The following is a 17109-nucleotide window of genomic DNA, read 5'->3' on the forward strand; positions in this document are numbered from 1 at the left end:
TAGCAACGCATCATGCTCATTCATCTGATTGTGAAACTGTTGCAGGATTGTTCAGTTTAAAATATCTTCAAACCTGCCAAATTGTATTATCTTGCATTGATTCCGGGGTCATCATTCATTTATGGTTGTAACAATGCTGCCTCCTCATGTCTGACTTTGGTAATACTGCAGTTGTCCTCTATGTTTACTCTTCCCAGCAGCAGTAAGTAATAGTTTTGAGTCAGTATTGTAATAAAATAAGAAAAAGATCAAATGCTCAGCAAGGTTCAGGTTGCGTACAAACTTTGGCTGATGGCCTAGTATCAAGGTATGTTAGCTGTGACTAATATATTCCATGTGGCACAAATGAAATGTAATGGAGTTTGTATTATCTAATACTTTTCTTGCCAAGAGAACTAAAGTTTTGTGACCCTACTAGTAACTGATGAAAGTACTATAAACAATAAAGTCAAAGTAAGAATAAGAAATCTTGTCATCTTTATAGTGGGTTGCTCTTCTGACTATATTTTCAAATGTCTGTTTCATTGTTTAGTTTGTAAAACAACTAGAAAAGTGGGAAAATGCTGCCATATTTACCAATACCCACAAACTTTAAAATGATTAAATAGTAGTTTTATTATTTAAATAATAATTAATCCTCACATCAAAGAAGATTAAACAATGGTGTTTTTGCATGAAAACTATTTTCTACCAATTGACAAAACCATTAGTAATGATTTAAAATTGGTACATAGAATATTTTTGGGTCTGCTATGAGCGTCCTATTTCGTAATCTCTTGTTTATTTGCTTTTTGTGAATCTACTGTTTACATAAAGTAACTGAGGCTGTGTAAAGATGATAAATAGTGCGAGTAGGTACGAGTATAAAGTGGCATAAAAAGTACTCAAGCAAACAGAAGTACCTCAAAGATGTTCAATGCTAACTAGTACTGGTAATGGACATTAAGAGGCTTAAATGCAGGACCGACTGATTTTTAAATGCAACACGTGAGCTCGTTTTAACTAGCGCGTCATGCCGACGTTGGCAGAAGTCATTATTTAATGCCTGGGATCCCGACACCGCCTGCTCAGACTGCTCCGTGACACAAAACTAACGCCGCCTCCCTCTGCTGCGCCATCGACAGTTAGCATTACGCTAGCTCTGTGGCTAGAAGAAAGCTAGCTCGCTGTTGCAGGGGGCGAATCGCTTGAGCTCCGAAGGGACGACCTAAGTAGCAATTTGTCCGATTTTACCGAAAGCAAGACATTTTACTCGTAAAGGTCGTGGTGAGTATTTTGTTCCCAGACATTTTTCATTTTTACTTCCTTTTTCTTTTCTTTTTGGATTTTTTTCAACGATGCTTTTTCTATTTTGCGAGTGGACAAAACGTAATGTGCTGGCTAACGAGGTAGCTAGCTTAGCTGACTTGGAGACGCTCATCCACCTCAAACACAGGAACGCTGGTTGTGGTTTTTAGAAACACGGCGCTTTGGATGCGTTTTAGCTACAGTTTCACCGCCGTTTTTGCAAGTTTGTGTAGTTTTATTTTTGTAGCTATAATTGTGAAGACTTTTGTTTGACGGGACTAATTTGTTTTTGGCACCCTTTTCATCAAGCCCACCAGTTAATGTTAGCTAGCTAGCTAACTGGCTAACAAACTAGGTTCGATAGTAGCAGTCTCATCGTTGATTGATTACAGGGTATCAACTACGAAATTACCAGGATTTTGCAGGCTTTGGTTTTTGCAAGCAACGGAACTGGTCTTATTGCAGTGTATTTTTTAATGCTACTCAGTTGGTGGTTGGCTAACGTTAGCCATGCTAGCCGGCTTTGATTCACCGAGGCTAACGCAGGGCCTGTGTTCCACACTAACGCCTGGTGGTGGCGCTGTCGGGGCCCAGGCGGGTGTGTTGTGGATGGTTTAGGTGATTTTTGCTAATCCCAGACTTTGATTTTGTACCTCATACTGCTCAGACAGCTTGTTTTTTGTGTGGAGTAGTTTTTTCCCGTGTTTTTCCTACCATGATGAAGATTTTGGAAGATTTGGACTGCCAGTGGCCTCAGTTTTCTTAAATAACTTTACAAATATACACATTTAAATAATTAAACTTGTCTTTATCTGAAAGTGTTTTATGGCTGTTTGTGTATCAAAGTGAACTAATGCCTTTACATTCACTCCTAGGCCATATACTCTCATGAACATCGTACCTAAACATTTAGTCATTTTGTTTCATACAGAACTCAATAAAGTACAAAGTGGGAAATACAATTCAAATCACATCACTGGAAGATTTGCACATTTCAAAGTCTGAGGCTTGCCCATGCTCTGAATTAAGGCATTTTCACATTTATAAAATACAAATGTGACTAGTGAAAGTGGATTGTGCATGCAGGAGGCCTTTTGATTTTCTTTTATGGGTTACTTTTTATTATTTTTACTTTCAGCCATTTTTGTAGAAAAATGAATCAAATTGGTTAAATGACCCATCAAATTTCTGACAGTTGTCTGGATCCAGAACCAATTGTTATATTACTAGTACTAAATAATAGTTTTGATGTCCCTACTGGTTCTCTGACTGGAATAGCAGTAGAAATAAATATACATTTTTATTCTATGTTGTATTTAAAAAGTCAAATGTGTCTGGGCTGCAGAAAACCAGAGGACCCTAAAGAGTGTCCCTGTAAGATCCAGTGTAAAATATTTCTGCATTGCCAGCATTTATCTGTATACTAATTGTATTAATTTAATGGTAATCGTTACCATACGTATTTTTTTATTAGAACTCATTACGGGTTAGAACCATTTTAACATTATATCAGAGAAATTAACATGTATATGTTAATTATGCTCAGCTAGTTAATACCAGTGAATTAACAATAGTCATTTTTAAATTAAATGCATCAGAAGGCAACTGTTGGCTTTCAGTTTCTCTAAACATGAAAATGTTTTTGATAGGTTATATCTGAATTTCTTTGTTTTGAGAGGACAGAGGAGGAAATTTAACAGATCATTCACCTTTTAAAACAAAAAATATTTATAGTCCTGCTGGTAGTGGTCGGTATTGTATGGTCAATAATTCACTGGGTCTACATATACATAAGCATATCTGGAGAAATTAGGGCCTACATCATAACTAAGACTGTAATGGGCTTTGCCACCTGTATGTTTACTCCCAGATTTAGGTGTGTTACTGCCAGAGCTCTTCTCTATTCTTTAGTTTGTTTTTAATAGTGTTAGAATTTGCACTTCAGCATGCGCTAGCTTCAGGCTGTAGTCTCAAAGTGGATAGTTGTTATGGGATGTTGCTGTAGAGACTTTTTTTTTTAAAGAGCTATGTCACTGTTTGCCTCGTCACTGACTCCTGTACACACAATCAACCAGGTAAGATTGGTACACATAACCCTACTCAGCTTGACTGAGGTGTGTTTTCTGTCGCCTCAGTATAAATCGCGAGGGGCGAAGGTGAAGGTCGAGACACCAGCCCAACCAAACTGAACCCAGCCCACAGTGTCAGACAGACGGAGCCCTGCACACAGACGCTATGGAGTGAGTGAATGTTCAGCCCCCTGTCAGCTGGGGGGTTAATGTTGATGCCACTACTGTTTTCATGTTTGTATGTGGGCTCACCCACCAACAAATTCCCACAAACCTCTGGGCTGCACTGACCACTCATGTTTCCTTTTCTCTTTTAGAATAATAACATCCTGGTATTGGGTGTAGGACTCATCAGTACAGGACGAGTAAAATTTTAGCCTAACATACATTAACCCCCAAAGTGGTATTAGTGGTGCTTTTTTAGATTAAGATCAACACACAAATTTTAGATGACAGGTCGAATTAAGCTTCAACATTTTATTTGCAAAAATGTAGAACGTAATTTGATACTTTCAGGCCTTATTTTGATGAAATAGTATGATAGGAGTGTAGATTATTGTAAGGTTTGGTCACTGGATTTAAATGCTCAATTGTAGATAAATGGATATTTTCACATGACTAATTACAGAACAAGGATCAAATGTAATATCGTAGGAAAGCACCAATAGACTTAAAGTTAAAATTTAAGCTACATTTATATTGTATCACTTACGTCTAGGCTCATCAAACACAAAGCAGGAGATCTACCTAACTGATATTTTAAGAAACCCAAGTCCTACTATAAACCTCTTTTAAGTACACTTTCAAACCCTTCAACAACTTGACCCTAAACATTCCACTGTGTCTGAAAACCCCCTGAAAAGTGTGTGTTTAAATTCATTATGTGTTTACTTCTCTCCAATTCTCAGAAACCTAAGTCTCCTGTGGGGGAACACTGATGATTGTTTGTTGTGGTGTTACAGTAGAACTTTAAGTCACACACCAAGGATATGACCTTGCATTGGCATAGTCATGACTGAAACAGTGACGCCTGCTCATATTGACCCTCAAAACTAACCATAGGAGACATAATTTTTGAATTGATAATTCTTGATCAAAACATTACCTGTTTGGATGCTTTTCATCAAGATAATGTTTGACATCCTGTTCAGGTGATCATGTTTACATAGTGATGCTTTCTTCTACATGTACTATGAATAAGTACTCTAGTCATCTGAAAACACCAGCATTACACCTCATACTGGAACAGCTAAACAAACTAATTTCTTTCATATCACCTAAAATATAATTTTTAATCTCTAGTAGGAAAAAGACAGTTAAACATTTTTTTATTTGGTTTTAGTAGCAATTGAGGCAAATTTTCATCTTTTTTGTTATTTGCAAATTTTTTAGACTTTAAAAACATTATGATGCCACATTCATGAATATTAACAAAGAATTTATTTCAAGGCATCACGATGAGGACATGTCTCCTGTTTGTACAGTAATAGTTTCTACCTTTTGCTTCTTTTGTCTTTTATGTGTATGTTGATCTAAACTTCTTAATTTCCCAGGAAAGCTCTGCTGACCTTGTATGCTCTTCTTTCGCAGCAGCTGGGTGATTTTGAGTACTTGACTCAGCAATAGCAGGAATAAGAGTGGAATGGGGCAGTTTTGCTTAGTCATGTCTCTAAAACTGGGAATTGTGTATTTGTGTTTGTGTCTTCTTACTAGTCGTTCGCCCACCACCTCCAGCCTCATGGCCAGCAGCAACGTTACCAACAAGACTGACCCACGCTCCCTCAACTCCCGGGTCTTTATCGGAAACCTCAACACCCTGCTGGTCACCAAGGCAGATGTCGAAGCCATCTTCTCCAAATATGGAAAGATCGTGGGCTGCTCAGTCCACAAGGGCTACGCCTTTGTTCAGTACTCCAATGAGAGGAATGCCCGAGCTGCTGTTGGCGGGGAGGACGGGAGAATGATTGTTGGCCAAGTGCTTGGTGAGGATTCAATTTTCTAACCTTGGGTGTGTCCTGAATGATGATTTCGTACGTTACAAAAGAGGTCTAGTTTATACGCTGGAGGCTTCGACTTTTCACATCACACTTGTTTGCGTTCAATACTGGACCAAGATTAATTGTAGTGTCACAACATCCAGCTTAAACATAGGTCTTTACGGCAGGTCATTATAAATAATCAGGACTGTTTTGTGAGATCGGCTGAAAATAAGATGCTTCAGTGCGATTGAATTCACTGTGCCGGTAAAACCCCTGATAAATTATTTCCCTGTTTATGGCTATAGTTCATTTGTGTTTTTTCATAATATAAACTGAATAATGTTCAGCTCTGTAAAAACTTCATATGGTCACCTCCAAGTTAACAATCTGTGGTCTGTTATCTTCCTTCAGACATCAATCTGGCTGGAGAACCCAAACCACACAGGTCAAAAACCACGAAACGTTCCGCTGGAGACATGTACAGGTCAGTCACAGTGAAATGAAATACCACAAGTAAACATGACAGAAGAACTTTAGCCTAGAGTGACACCAGGGTTAAAGAAAAGTAATGTAAAATAAATCTAAAGCTCTCTTGTCAACAGATATTTTGGAAAATGATACAATGCCAATACACCTTCTGTATATTTCCTGAAATCCTTTTCATTTTCTTCCCGAACAGCAGTTCCTCATTTGACCTCGACTATGACTTTCAGAGAGATTATTATGACAGGTGAATAAAATGTCTATATATCTCTTTATTTCTTTTAAACATTTACCAGCCAATGCTCTTATGTCTGTAAAGAAAACACTGTTTATAACAACTAAGTACTTTAGTTTAATTCTTTTTGTGTGTTTGATACCAGAATGTACTCGTATCCGTCCCGTGTCCCTGCTCCCCCTCCTCCCTTGTCGCGGGCTGTCATCCCATCCAAGCGCCCGCGGGTCAGCCTCAGCGGAGGAAGCAGCCGACGAACCAAGAGCAGCTTCTCTTCTTCCTCCAAGAGCAGTCAGAGGACCTCCTCATCCAGAACAAGTAAGTGTCTTACTGCCTTCTGTGACATGTACAAAATTCTCTAAAGCAACATTAGAGAATTAAGGTTGATATTGGGCAGTTTGGATGAATTTGAATGTGTTATAGGAAAAATAGTACTAACACAGTCAGTTTGAGTAAAAACGTGGCGGAAAAGTCTGAAGAAAACCCTGTACGACCATAGTTGCATCTCTGAAAAGGCCACTCCAACACCTTAATTTCCCTTCTGGGATGAATAAAGTATCTATCATCTAAAGGTTGCTAGCAAGTAGTTGAAAGGTTGTATTACTGTGACCCCGTCAGTAAATTATTAGAAATGTGTTGAGCAGTACTTGGTTTGCTTGGTTGGTAATTAATCCTTAGTTCATCTTTCCTTATCATAGGCAGAGAGCAGTGTACAAAACATTCAGATAGCAACTTCTCATTTTTAGCCAGTGCTGATCAACCTTCACATCAATGTTGTGAGTAACTTGATAACACATTTAACCTGTCAGTTACTGAACCAAGGCTTGATTTTAAATGAGGAACCTCTACTGTGTAACACCACTGTCTGACAATCTGAGTAGTTTTCTTTTAAACAAGCTGATCAAATATTTATTTTAAAATTTTGATCACATTGATAGACACTAATAATCAGTACGCTTTATAGTTTAGACCCAGGACTTTGAGTATTTGAATGAAGTTTTGTTTTATATTTTTTATATATATTAGCTCCAACTGTTAGATAAGTATGTCAAAATATATTTAAGTAACACGTAACTAAGTCTGTGTATTGGTAGATAACATGTAAGGGCTTGGAGACCAACAATCTTAGCTGTAATGTACACACTGCAAAAGCTGGAACAATTAATTAGATAAACCACATTTATCACATAAAACTAAGATATAGCTGGTTCCTGATACTGAAATAGAGGAATCTGGATTTCATATCTTACACTCATCTCTTATTATTCAGACAAAATAAGTAAAAAAAATGTGAAGATTAGAAGACTTTATAATAAGGATTTTGCTGCTCACCTCTTGTTAGATCTGCTGGTATTTATAAAAGGATTCTTTGAAAATAAAATCTTAAAATTATCTACATATTGGACAAAACGCACACTTTTAAACATCATCTTCACTTCTGGGAAACTGTCAGGAGCTTAATGGCAATATTTTATAAAACTTTAGTCCGTACACCAGTAAAAATGTTTACAGGTCATTCCTGGTTTTATTATTACTAATACTTTCCAACACTGTTTCTTCCTTTCTTCTCTTTGCAGTGAAAGTGGATGAGTTGCAGACTATCAAGCGGGAGTTGACCCAAATCAAAAGCAAAGTGGACGACCTGCTGGACAGCCTGGAGCGCATGGAGAAGGACCACAGCAAGAAGTCGGGTACGGAGCAGAAAGACAGTGTTTTTTAATGTCTGTGTTGCAGATGCCAATATTAAGTTATAAACAAACTCTATAGTATTTAATTAAATGGTATCTAAACTGAAGCCTGTCTAACTCCTACTAATTAAATATGAATGATAATAATTTTTCAATGTCCCCCCATTTTTGACAGAAGCTAAGAGCATAAAAACTGAGCCAGGAGAGGTGACTTCACCTCCACACCCAAGCAACAAGAAGGACGATGGGCTAAAGAGGGATAGGGAAAGAGAGAGCCAGGAGATAAACGACTCGGATGAGGATGATGAGGAAGATGAGGGAGACCTGCTGGAGGAGGAAGAGGTGAGAATTACACAAAATCAGTTTGAAAGCATTGTTTACACACATTTTAGAAAGCATAGCAACATCAGGTTTCACAGATAACTGCTCATCAAAAGAGTACTTCTTTTGTTTTAGTAAATTATATTTATGGTTAAGGACTTTTGACAAGTCAACAAGACGAGCTATTTTTATGATGGACAACTTATTAACTTTTATTTGGTATTGCATTTTAAATATTTAAATGAATAAAAATCCAGTCAGGGTCAGGAAAACATGTCATTTAATCCATTTCTCAGGTATTTCTACAGACATTTCTCCTCCTCAAAACAAGTTTTAATCGCGTTTCTGATACAAACTGTTATGTTAAACTGCAGGTGAAGAGTCAAGAGAGGGAGGAGGAGGAAGAAGAGGAGGAAGAAGAGGAGGGAGAGCATGTGGAAGGTGATGATGACGATGACGATGCTGACAGCATCAACGGTGAAGAGGACTCGTAGGCTCGAACCTCACAGACGCAGGCAGCGTACACACAGATTCCAGTAGGAACTTGGACTCCTGTTTTAACACTCATTGTAGATACAAAAAGCAAACGTGCGCACACACAAACACACACACACAAAAGCATGGTGCACACACTCCCTCGTCCCTAAAGCCAATTTGTTTTGATTATTTTGGCCAGTTGTCCAGTATCACTGTAACAGGAATGACTAGCTGTAGGATTCAGTTTGTGTTTTTACTGCGCCGTTATTTGTCTTCAGGAGAAGGCAGAAACGTGGACTGTTAATGTTGTCAGAGACGACAGCTCGACGGACATGTCTTAATGCAAGGACGGAAATTCAGCTACAAAAAGACAGTTTTTGGGTTTAGTGTTTGTTTTCCTCATTGGTAAGTTTGTCTGACCTTGTGTGTCTGTGCTTTAATGTCAGTTTTTATACTATTCAGTTTCAGTTTAACTGTAAAGGAATAAATTGCAATAAAATATTAAAAATGGACGTGCTCTTATGCATGTTTCTTTGCGAGCTACACTGATAATTTGAAGTGTAAATGAAAACGGGCGTGAAAATGAAACGGGCAACTGTTCATCTCTGTTTTAACCAAACACAAGTCGAGTTTTTTCATTTTAAAAGAAGACGTTCCCAGGGATGGATTTTTGATCTTTTATCTTATCAAATTAGAATATGTGTCTGGTTGGGAGACACCTTGTACAGTATTTTAGAGCATTACTCAATTACATTTTGTAGTAATTTGATTACTTTTCCAGTTCTCAGTAGCACACTACCCACATTTCTACCTAAAAAGGAGAAATGTGACTTCAGATGATTCCAAAATTGTTTTGTGGTTAACGTGCACATGGACATTTGTCAAAATCAGGACTCACCTGGTTTAGTTCAAGGGGTGTGACTGCTTCTGTGTGTTGTCACTGAGGTTAATGTAGTTGCTCAATGTCCTGGTGGTTAATCTCTTATCTTTTTTTAACTACAGTGCGTTTTCATATAGTCAACAAGATGTGTGCATGGAGGATTTATTGTTGTTTAGAGGCACTTTTGTAATAGCATACAGTTGAGTAATGGAAGTAATGTATTACCTGCTGCTCAGTAATAAGTAATGTGTAGTTGGTGTTTTTTTTTTTTTTTGCTATTGCATTGCCGTTGTTTGCTTGGATTGGTTTATAGTTGGGAATTTGATTGATTTAGTGGTTTCTTATACTGTTCACTAAAGATTTCACCATGACTATCTCAAGGGCGGGCAGTTGAAGGTTTATATTTGTTGGTAGGAGTGACGTGTGTCATTGACAGCTTACATTGTGTCTTGCTCGTCTTCTTGTGGCCAAACGGAGTCTGTTGAAGGCTGGTATAACCCTCCATGTGACTGTGTAGAGATCTGGTGTCAGGATTCTTGGTGTAATTGTTGACCTTGTTTTTGTTGTGTGTAGCATGACAGGAAGTGCTGTTTATTTAATGGATCAGTGATATGATGCCATAACAGTGACTTACAGCCTAAGCTTTATTATTAGTCAAGGGTCATAAGATTTTCATTCTGCTTGTCCAGAAATTTACAGTCACACTACAAAAATAAGAATAATTTATCCTAGTAGCAGTTGCTGGCTTTCCTTTACATGATGTCAGTTATGCTGCCAGGATGTTCTGGAAAACAGCTCAAAGTTGTTAAAATTTGCATGTGCAACATAGTTTGTGGTGCAAGAGGGTTCTACACAGTGAAAGGTTCCACATAACTAAAATACTTCTGTATGTCTATACAGATAATTCATGTTTTCACTTAAACTAGAAGAATTGTTTGCAAATAGTAGTTGGATATTATGTATTTTAAGCTTACAGTTTAGTTATAGTTAGCCTTAGTATATATATTAACAGTACGTCCATGTCTTATACGTAGTTTGCTGGCATTCATCCTTGTATCATTCAGGCCACTGTTTCCCCCTGGACTCTCAGGCTTTCTGCAGGACAGACAGAGTGAGGATGCTCAGCAGAAGAAGCAAAGCTGCCAGGGAAAGAGACGGTGTGTTATTCAGAAAGAGTTCTTCCTTCTAGCTCTAGAACAACTCTAAACTGTTCCCTAGCGGTAGACTGAACGTTCATCTGACTAGTTGCTCAATCAATAAAAGAGACTTGTTTCACATTCTCTGCATCTTGTTTCACATTTCCTCCTAATTAACATAACATTGCTTCAACTTTAAAGGGACTTTGATATAGATTCACATTTACATATTATATATTCTTTCTATAATTTCTTGGGTAAACTAACCTGCAAAGTTAAATTTCGTGTTAATTCCTGTCAATGTCCATAATTTCCTGAAAATGTTTAAATATTTCCTAATAAGAGAAATTACAACACATATGGAGAAAGGTAGTTGCTATAGTTATTGAGAGGCTGCCTAATATATTCAATAATATATAGCAAATAGCTATTTTAATATAGGTAAAATGTGTTTGCACTGTACAGTATAGAGACAAAATATTGTTATACTGTCAGTCCAACAAGGTGGGGATAGAATTCAAATTAGGACACGAAATCCTCGAACTGAACATCAGAAGACCTGAAATTTAAAAAATATGAATTTATATATTCACCGTGTGGCTGGAGAACACAGCTGCCTCCTTTTGTTGTGGCCGTTGACGGCGCTGGTGTGGTGTCCGGGTTGCTGGCTGGGTTGGCGAAGTCCAGAGGGCCACTGATCAGGATGACAGTGAAGGGGCCAACACCATCTAAAGAATAAAACCAAGAGAAAGAACATGTCTGTGTGGGTGAGTTCAAAGTCACAATGAAATGAGAGCATTTACTTCCTCATCTTACAGCTGAAACATGTCGGCCAGCTTGAAAGAGAAAGCAGGAAAATTGTAATTACAGTTAGTAAACTGATGCTTTTCTATTATAACATTCTGTATAACTTAGTAGGGAGATATCTAACAAACCAAATCCATGTTTCTACATTCATGATATTGGACAAAGTATTTGTATTATATCCACTTACCCATGTCAATAGTTCCATTCCCTAAGAGAACAGAGAAGTTGGTTGTGGTTGTAGGGAAGGTGAACTCACACTGGATCATGTCGCCTTCCACCGAGCCTTGGATTTCTGTCACTGTCTTAAAAGGCAAAGTGACAAATAAGTTTAAGTGAGCAAAAGTAAGATGCAGGAAAGGTTTGATGAAATGCATTTGGTGAGAGAAGCAATTTCCAGTTTCACTTCACCAACTAACTGACAAATAGGTGCAGTCGTGAACATCAGTGTCTACGAAACCCCCAACAGTTTATAGTAACTTTTCTATACAGCTTAATTTTAATTTGACAGCTGAACCAAACATTTATTTTTTAAGTGTCTGAAGAGTTAAATCCTCACCATGTTGGTTGGAGTGATCACGCCGTCCGTGTCGTTTCTTTCCACCGTGCTGAAAAAGAACGTGTCATTGTCGAAAGAGTTTTGGCCACAGATGAAACCTATGGTGGAATCCTGAGGAAAGAGATGGGCTGAGGTCACCTCCTGATGCTGAAGACAGTGACAAATTGTTCCTTTTTGCATGTTCTTCATGTTTTTGTGTTCAACTCAAGGTTATAAATGGTTATACTAAGATGTTTTATTTTTTCTTAAGCGTTTATCTGGAAATAAATGCACATTTCACTTTATTTCATGTTCTCTGTGCATCAGAATGTTAACAGGGCTGCTAACGCTTAGTGTCACACCGCCTTTATGCATAGGTACTTGGTTATTATGAAATACTTTAGTGTAACTTTGTGTGCTGTCCACATTTAAAACACAGACTATTACAACTGAATACACTGTTTCTGTGTGGTGAAAAAAAACTCCTCATGCAGTAAGTAGGTTTGCTGGGTCTCCAGCACAGTCTCAAGAGCATGGAGCAGATACCAGGAGAGCTGGACAAGAACCGAGCAGGACTAGTATCTGCTCTTCCAACAAGAGGAGCACTGTACAAAATGACCTCCAGCAGGCCACTGGTCTGAATGTCTGTGTCAAAAACAGACCACATGAGGGTGACATGAGTGCCCAACATCCTCTAGGACGTCCTGTGCTCACAGCCCAGCACCGTGCAGCCAAATTGGTATTTACCAAAGCCAGAACTGGTAGGTATGCCAATGGTGCCCCATTCTCTTCACAGATCACAGCAGGTTTGGTGGTGGTCTGGGAAGGTATGTCTTTGGAGGGCTGCTCTAAGTCATAGCCAACGCTAGCCTGGCTGCTGTGAGGAGTCACTGAACAGTGTGATGGTGAATACTAAATGTACAGAAACTTAAATATTTGGTAGACATTTCTGTTGTGGTATGATCTTACTTAATGTCATTACTTAACGTCATGCTATGTTTTAGCATCAACACTACAAATTCTGTGAAGTTAGCCATTTGGACTTTTTACTTAAAATTAAACATTAACCAATACCTTTACTTTTATATTTACATTTTTTAAGTTTTTGTTGTTGATTTGCACATTTCAAAATTCTTCTTAGTGGAACAACATTGATCTGAAGTGCTCTCAGTGTAACATATACATTTTGTGCATTTTACCTCGGATGCATTCATAACAAGTCCCAGTGCAATGTATCCTGATGACTGCCCACTAAGTTCAATGGTCAGGTTGTCACCAGAAGTGGCGATCCCAGACATAAACAGACAGGTTTGATTTTCAGCAGGATCACAATCATCTGGGAACTCCACACACACTTTAGTGACTCCACAACCTGCTGCAGTGATGTTCAACTGATAGACAAACATAAAAGAAGACAGTTAACATTTTCAGTAGTTGCTCCCACTTATCTGGATTATTATTAAATATTTTTAACAGAACTATTTTAGACATGCTTCTTATGTAGTTAAGTAAAATGTAGTAGTTAAAATGAGGCATGCAGATTCTGCAGTTTATTTGGTAAATTAATTAATTTCAGTTTAGATGTGATAAGTATTATTTAGACTGAAAACTGTTCTGAACTGTCTCTCGTAGTTCTAGCGGAGCTTAGAAAAATATGTCAACCACTAAAAGACACTACTGCATTATGGGAAATGTAGTATCCAGCATTTATGATCTATAGAAGGGAGTAAAAGTCAAGCTTTTGCTGCTGCTTATTTACACATAAAAGGTGCCAGATATTGATACTTCACTGTATAAACATATTAAACCAATATAAAGTAAAGAAATAACCAAATTTAGAACCAACCTCTGTGTAAGTGACCAAAAAATCAGCTGTTCCTGGTGCTGCAAATACCATCAGTACAGCTACCAACAGGCTCAATCTTCCCTCCATCCCTGCACAGAAAACACACAAATGATTGTATCTCTATTTAAAATATAATAACATCACAATGCCAAGCTTAGTGTTCATATCTTATAAGATTTTACAGGGCTCTTACTTAGCTGTGTATGAAAGTGAAGTGTGTGTTTGAAATAAGGTAAAACGTGACTTCTTTTCCAGGCATTTGAGACAAAAAACAATGTTTAAAATTAGCTGCTACAATATGTACAGTAGAAAAGAAAATGGGACTCACTTTCAACTTTGTCAAAATCTAAAACTGAAAAAAAGTGTTTAAAATACTAGATAATGCAAGACATGATAAATAAGAACTGATATGAAGAACTGTTCAGACTTACCTGAGTTTTAAAGAGCAAATGTTGAGATGAAGAAATGTTCTTTGTGTAGCGGCTTCTGCTCCTCTGAATGGGTTTGATGCTCTGAATGGAGATTATTTAAATCAGCAAACGTCAGCGCTGATGCTCAGAGGTGGTGGTGGAGGTGGAGGTGGAGGTGAGGAGCATCCTGAAAAGGGTGTAACTTTGTGAGAAATCACTTGCCTGACTCTCCACCCCACAGGCGTGTATGTCCTTTGTGGTTGTAGCCTTGTTATTGTTCAGGGTCTGTTCATGGAGAGAAGGATTTGTTTAAGTTGAAGTCTGGATTAATGATCTCAGTCAACTGTTACTTAAATTCATGCACTAATATAAGTCACTAAAAGACTAAATTAAAGTTGTTCACAGATACAATAATAAACACTACTGTATATTAAAATCAAATATCCATTGCTTATAAAGGCAAACTTTAGAGGTTCTTACTTGATAATTTGGACACTTAAATATGACGTTATTTGTACATAATAAGTTTCACTGTTCTAGTCCAGTTATAAACTAAAATGCAGCAACATTACGCATTGTGTTTTTTAGGCGTGATTGGCTAAAGATAAATAAACAATGTCACCTGCTGACAGTGTGACACAGACATCAGATGTGCTGCTAAACGATATTCATAAACGGTAAATACACAGTAATCTGAAACGTTTCCATCTTTTTCTCAGTTTTTCAGTAAATAAGTTATAGTATGTTTCTTTTCCACCCTGCATAGTATAATAGTACAATAATACAAGAACTGACATAATCACTCCAGCAAGTAAATCTTATTTATACCCAACTTTTGAATTCACTCTAAAAGAACATGAAAAGAAGATAAGAGCAGCTTTACAAATGATAAATCTGAAACTATATTTACACCTTTGTGTCACTCGAAAGTCTGTCATGAGACCCAGACCGATCAAATGTCTTTTGTTCCTCCCAGTTCATGGGAGTAACAAGGTGTAATCCAAGACCCGACTGATGGCGCAAAGTAAAACCTGAGGTGACCAGTTTAGGTGTCGTCATAGACTCTGATTTAAGTTTTGACCTACACATAATGAAGATGACAAAAACTGCATTCTGTCATCCTAATTTTTACATTTAGTTATTTCGCAGACACTTTTATCCAAAGCGACTTACAAGTGAGGTTCAAATTAAGTAGATATCTAAGCCAAGGAGATGAACTTTAAAGTAAAGTAGTGGCTGTTTCAGTTTCATGGGGCATAAAAGTGCAAGTTTTATTTTTTTTTTTGTGTGCAGAAAAAGATTCTGTTCTGTTCATCTTAGAATTGTTTTCTACAGTCGGCCCCTTTTTACTTACTTTTTACTGATTAACATATTTTAAGGTTTAAGGTACTTTTATTGGCTTTGTAAAAGTGTAATTCACTGCATTATGTAATATAATATTGGATTGCAATAGATTATACAGATGTGCCTAATAAAGAGGCTAGTAAGTATATAATCAAGTTCAGTTTTAAATTCTCAACTAAATTCACCTTTTGATTTGTTAGTAAAAAAAAAAAAAACACATGGTTTAATTAGAAAGGTATTTAGGCTTATGTTTGAGGGGTAATACCCTAATTCAGCTCTACCCTTCACCCACTGCTGTGTCCACAGTTGGTGGGAGCCAAGATGGCAGCATGGATTAGCACTCAGTCCATTTTGAAAGCTATGACTGACAGACTATTGTCTGAGGTATTTGAGTAATCAGACTACATGTACACACATTCTGGAGTCTCCTTGCTTTCCTTCTAACATTTAATGAGGTTGACAATTAGAGTTTTGAGTGAAATGTCTCAATTTGCATTAGTTGGTTGCCATAATTAAACACATGCATAAATACATGTAAAATAAGTACACACACGTAGTATTATACATTTTGTGCATCATCAAACCCTGTAGCTTTTGATGGTGAGTGAAATCTAAATATTTGTTGAGCCACGGGGACACCGTCTTAAAGGAACTCCTCTCCAGCAACTGTGAAAGACATATCCTGTGCAGTTGTTTACAGACAACAACAACAACATACCATACCCATATTTCTTTCTTGAGGAAACTGTTGCTGAAACTTGATAGTGTAAAGTATGCTCATACTCAAGTCAAATAACCTACCTGAGTAAATGTACATTGGACCTGTGATATTTACTGTACTGTAGTTTTACTTTAGTAAAACTACCAATACACAGGTATAAAAATATTCTACTCTACCATGAATAATATTTAGATTTAATTTGTAAGTTGCATTTTACTAGATGATTAAAGTGGAGCCATTACTACATTTAACTTATTTATATACGGTTCTGTAGTTTAGTCCATGAAACTCACGAGTGGTCATGGGATAATTAATAAGCGATAGATAATGTGGCTAAACTTTGCTGATATAAGTGAACTTTGTTCAATTACAAACATTTAATCAAATTAAACCATGTCACAGCTTCAGAAGCACAAAAGGTAGAAATATGACGCTAATAAAGTGAAACAGTGACGGTAGTAACTGTAGCTGCCAGATAAGTCCTTCAACTTTACCGCCCATATAGGTTTTATTTGTCCCAACCCTCTCGGACAACCCGTATGGGTGTTTGTTGTAACAATGCTTCCACATACAGAAGCAGGCGTCTCTTGAAATAGTATCTCTTTTAGTGACAGGCAGCAGAATGGCGGCTGATGTCAAACTTATTTTTACCCCCTTAACAGTCAAAAATACTGGACAACAATGACAACAACATTGTTAGTCAGTTTTTGTCATAAAAATCACTCAACTCCAATATACTGAGGAAAAGTACTGTGCTTTGTTGTGGACCCACCCACCCTGTCCACTGCCATCGTTAAACTGTGACATACATATTGACCTTTAAAGTCATATTTTACAGAAGGACACTTTCAGATGAATGGTGGGAAGTAACTATTTACATTTACTGAACAATAC

The 17109-nt window shown here is 37.4% G+C and overlaps 2 protein-coding genes across 5 annotated transcripts; one reads left to right on the top strand and one right to left on the bottom strand.

Moving 5' to 3' along the window:
• The first annotated feature begins 1081 nt into the window (after positions 1 to 1081).
• On the top strand, positions 1082 to 10542 carry LOC113172319 (heterogeneous nuclear ribonucleoprotein C-like). Of its 4 annotated transcripts, none has more exons than XM_026375240.1 (10): positions 1082 to 1266; positions 3423 to 3527; positions 5070 to 5338; positions 5747 to 5819; positions 6015 to 6065; positions 6199 to 6368; positions 6749 to 6826; positions 7628 to 7741; positions 7914 to 8080; positions 8434 to 10542. In XM_026375240.1, the coding sequence occupies exons 2-10, from the start codon at positions 3523 to 3525 to the stop codon at positions 8551 to 8553; spliced, it is 1047 nt and encodes a 348-aa protein (XP_026231025.1). In that variant the 5' UTR covers positions 1082 to 1266; positions 3423 to 3522; the 3' UTR covers positions 8554 to 10542. The 4 variants fall into 4 exon arrangements, with proteins under 4 accessions (XP_026231025.1, XP_026231026.1, XP_026231027.1 ...); XM_026375241.1 differs by having other exon boundaries at positions 1084 to 1266; positions 7917 to 8080; XM_026375242.1 differs by lacking the exon at positions 6749 to 6826 and having other exon boundaries at positions 1086 to 1266.
• Positions 10043 to 14108, bottom strand: LOC113172322 (putative ferric-chelate reductase 1). The gene is made up of 7 exons (XM_026375245.1): positions 14069 to 14108; positions 13741 to 13829; positions 13094 to 13285; positions 11916 to 12026; positions 11547 to 11661; positions 11146 to 11280; positions 10043 to 10555 (listed from the first exon to the last, which is right to left on the bottom strand). The coding sequence occupies exons 2-7, from the start codon at positions 13825 to 13827 to the stop codon at positions 10503 to 10505; spliced, it is 693 nt and encodes a 230-aa protein (XP_026231030.1). The 5' UTR covers positions 13828 to 13829; positions 14069 to 14108; the 3' UTR covers positions 10043 to 10502.
• Positions 14109 to 17109: the final 3001 nt, after the last annotated feature.

The sequence above is a fragment of the Anabas testudineus genome, chromosome 17, assembly GCF_900324465.2.
Source record: "Anabas testudineus chromosome 17, fAnaTes1.2, whole genome shotgun sequence".
Classification (NCBI taxonomy): domain Eukaryota; kingdom Metazoa; phylum Chordata; class Actinopteri; order Anabantiformes; family Anabantidae; genus Anabas; species Anabas testudineus.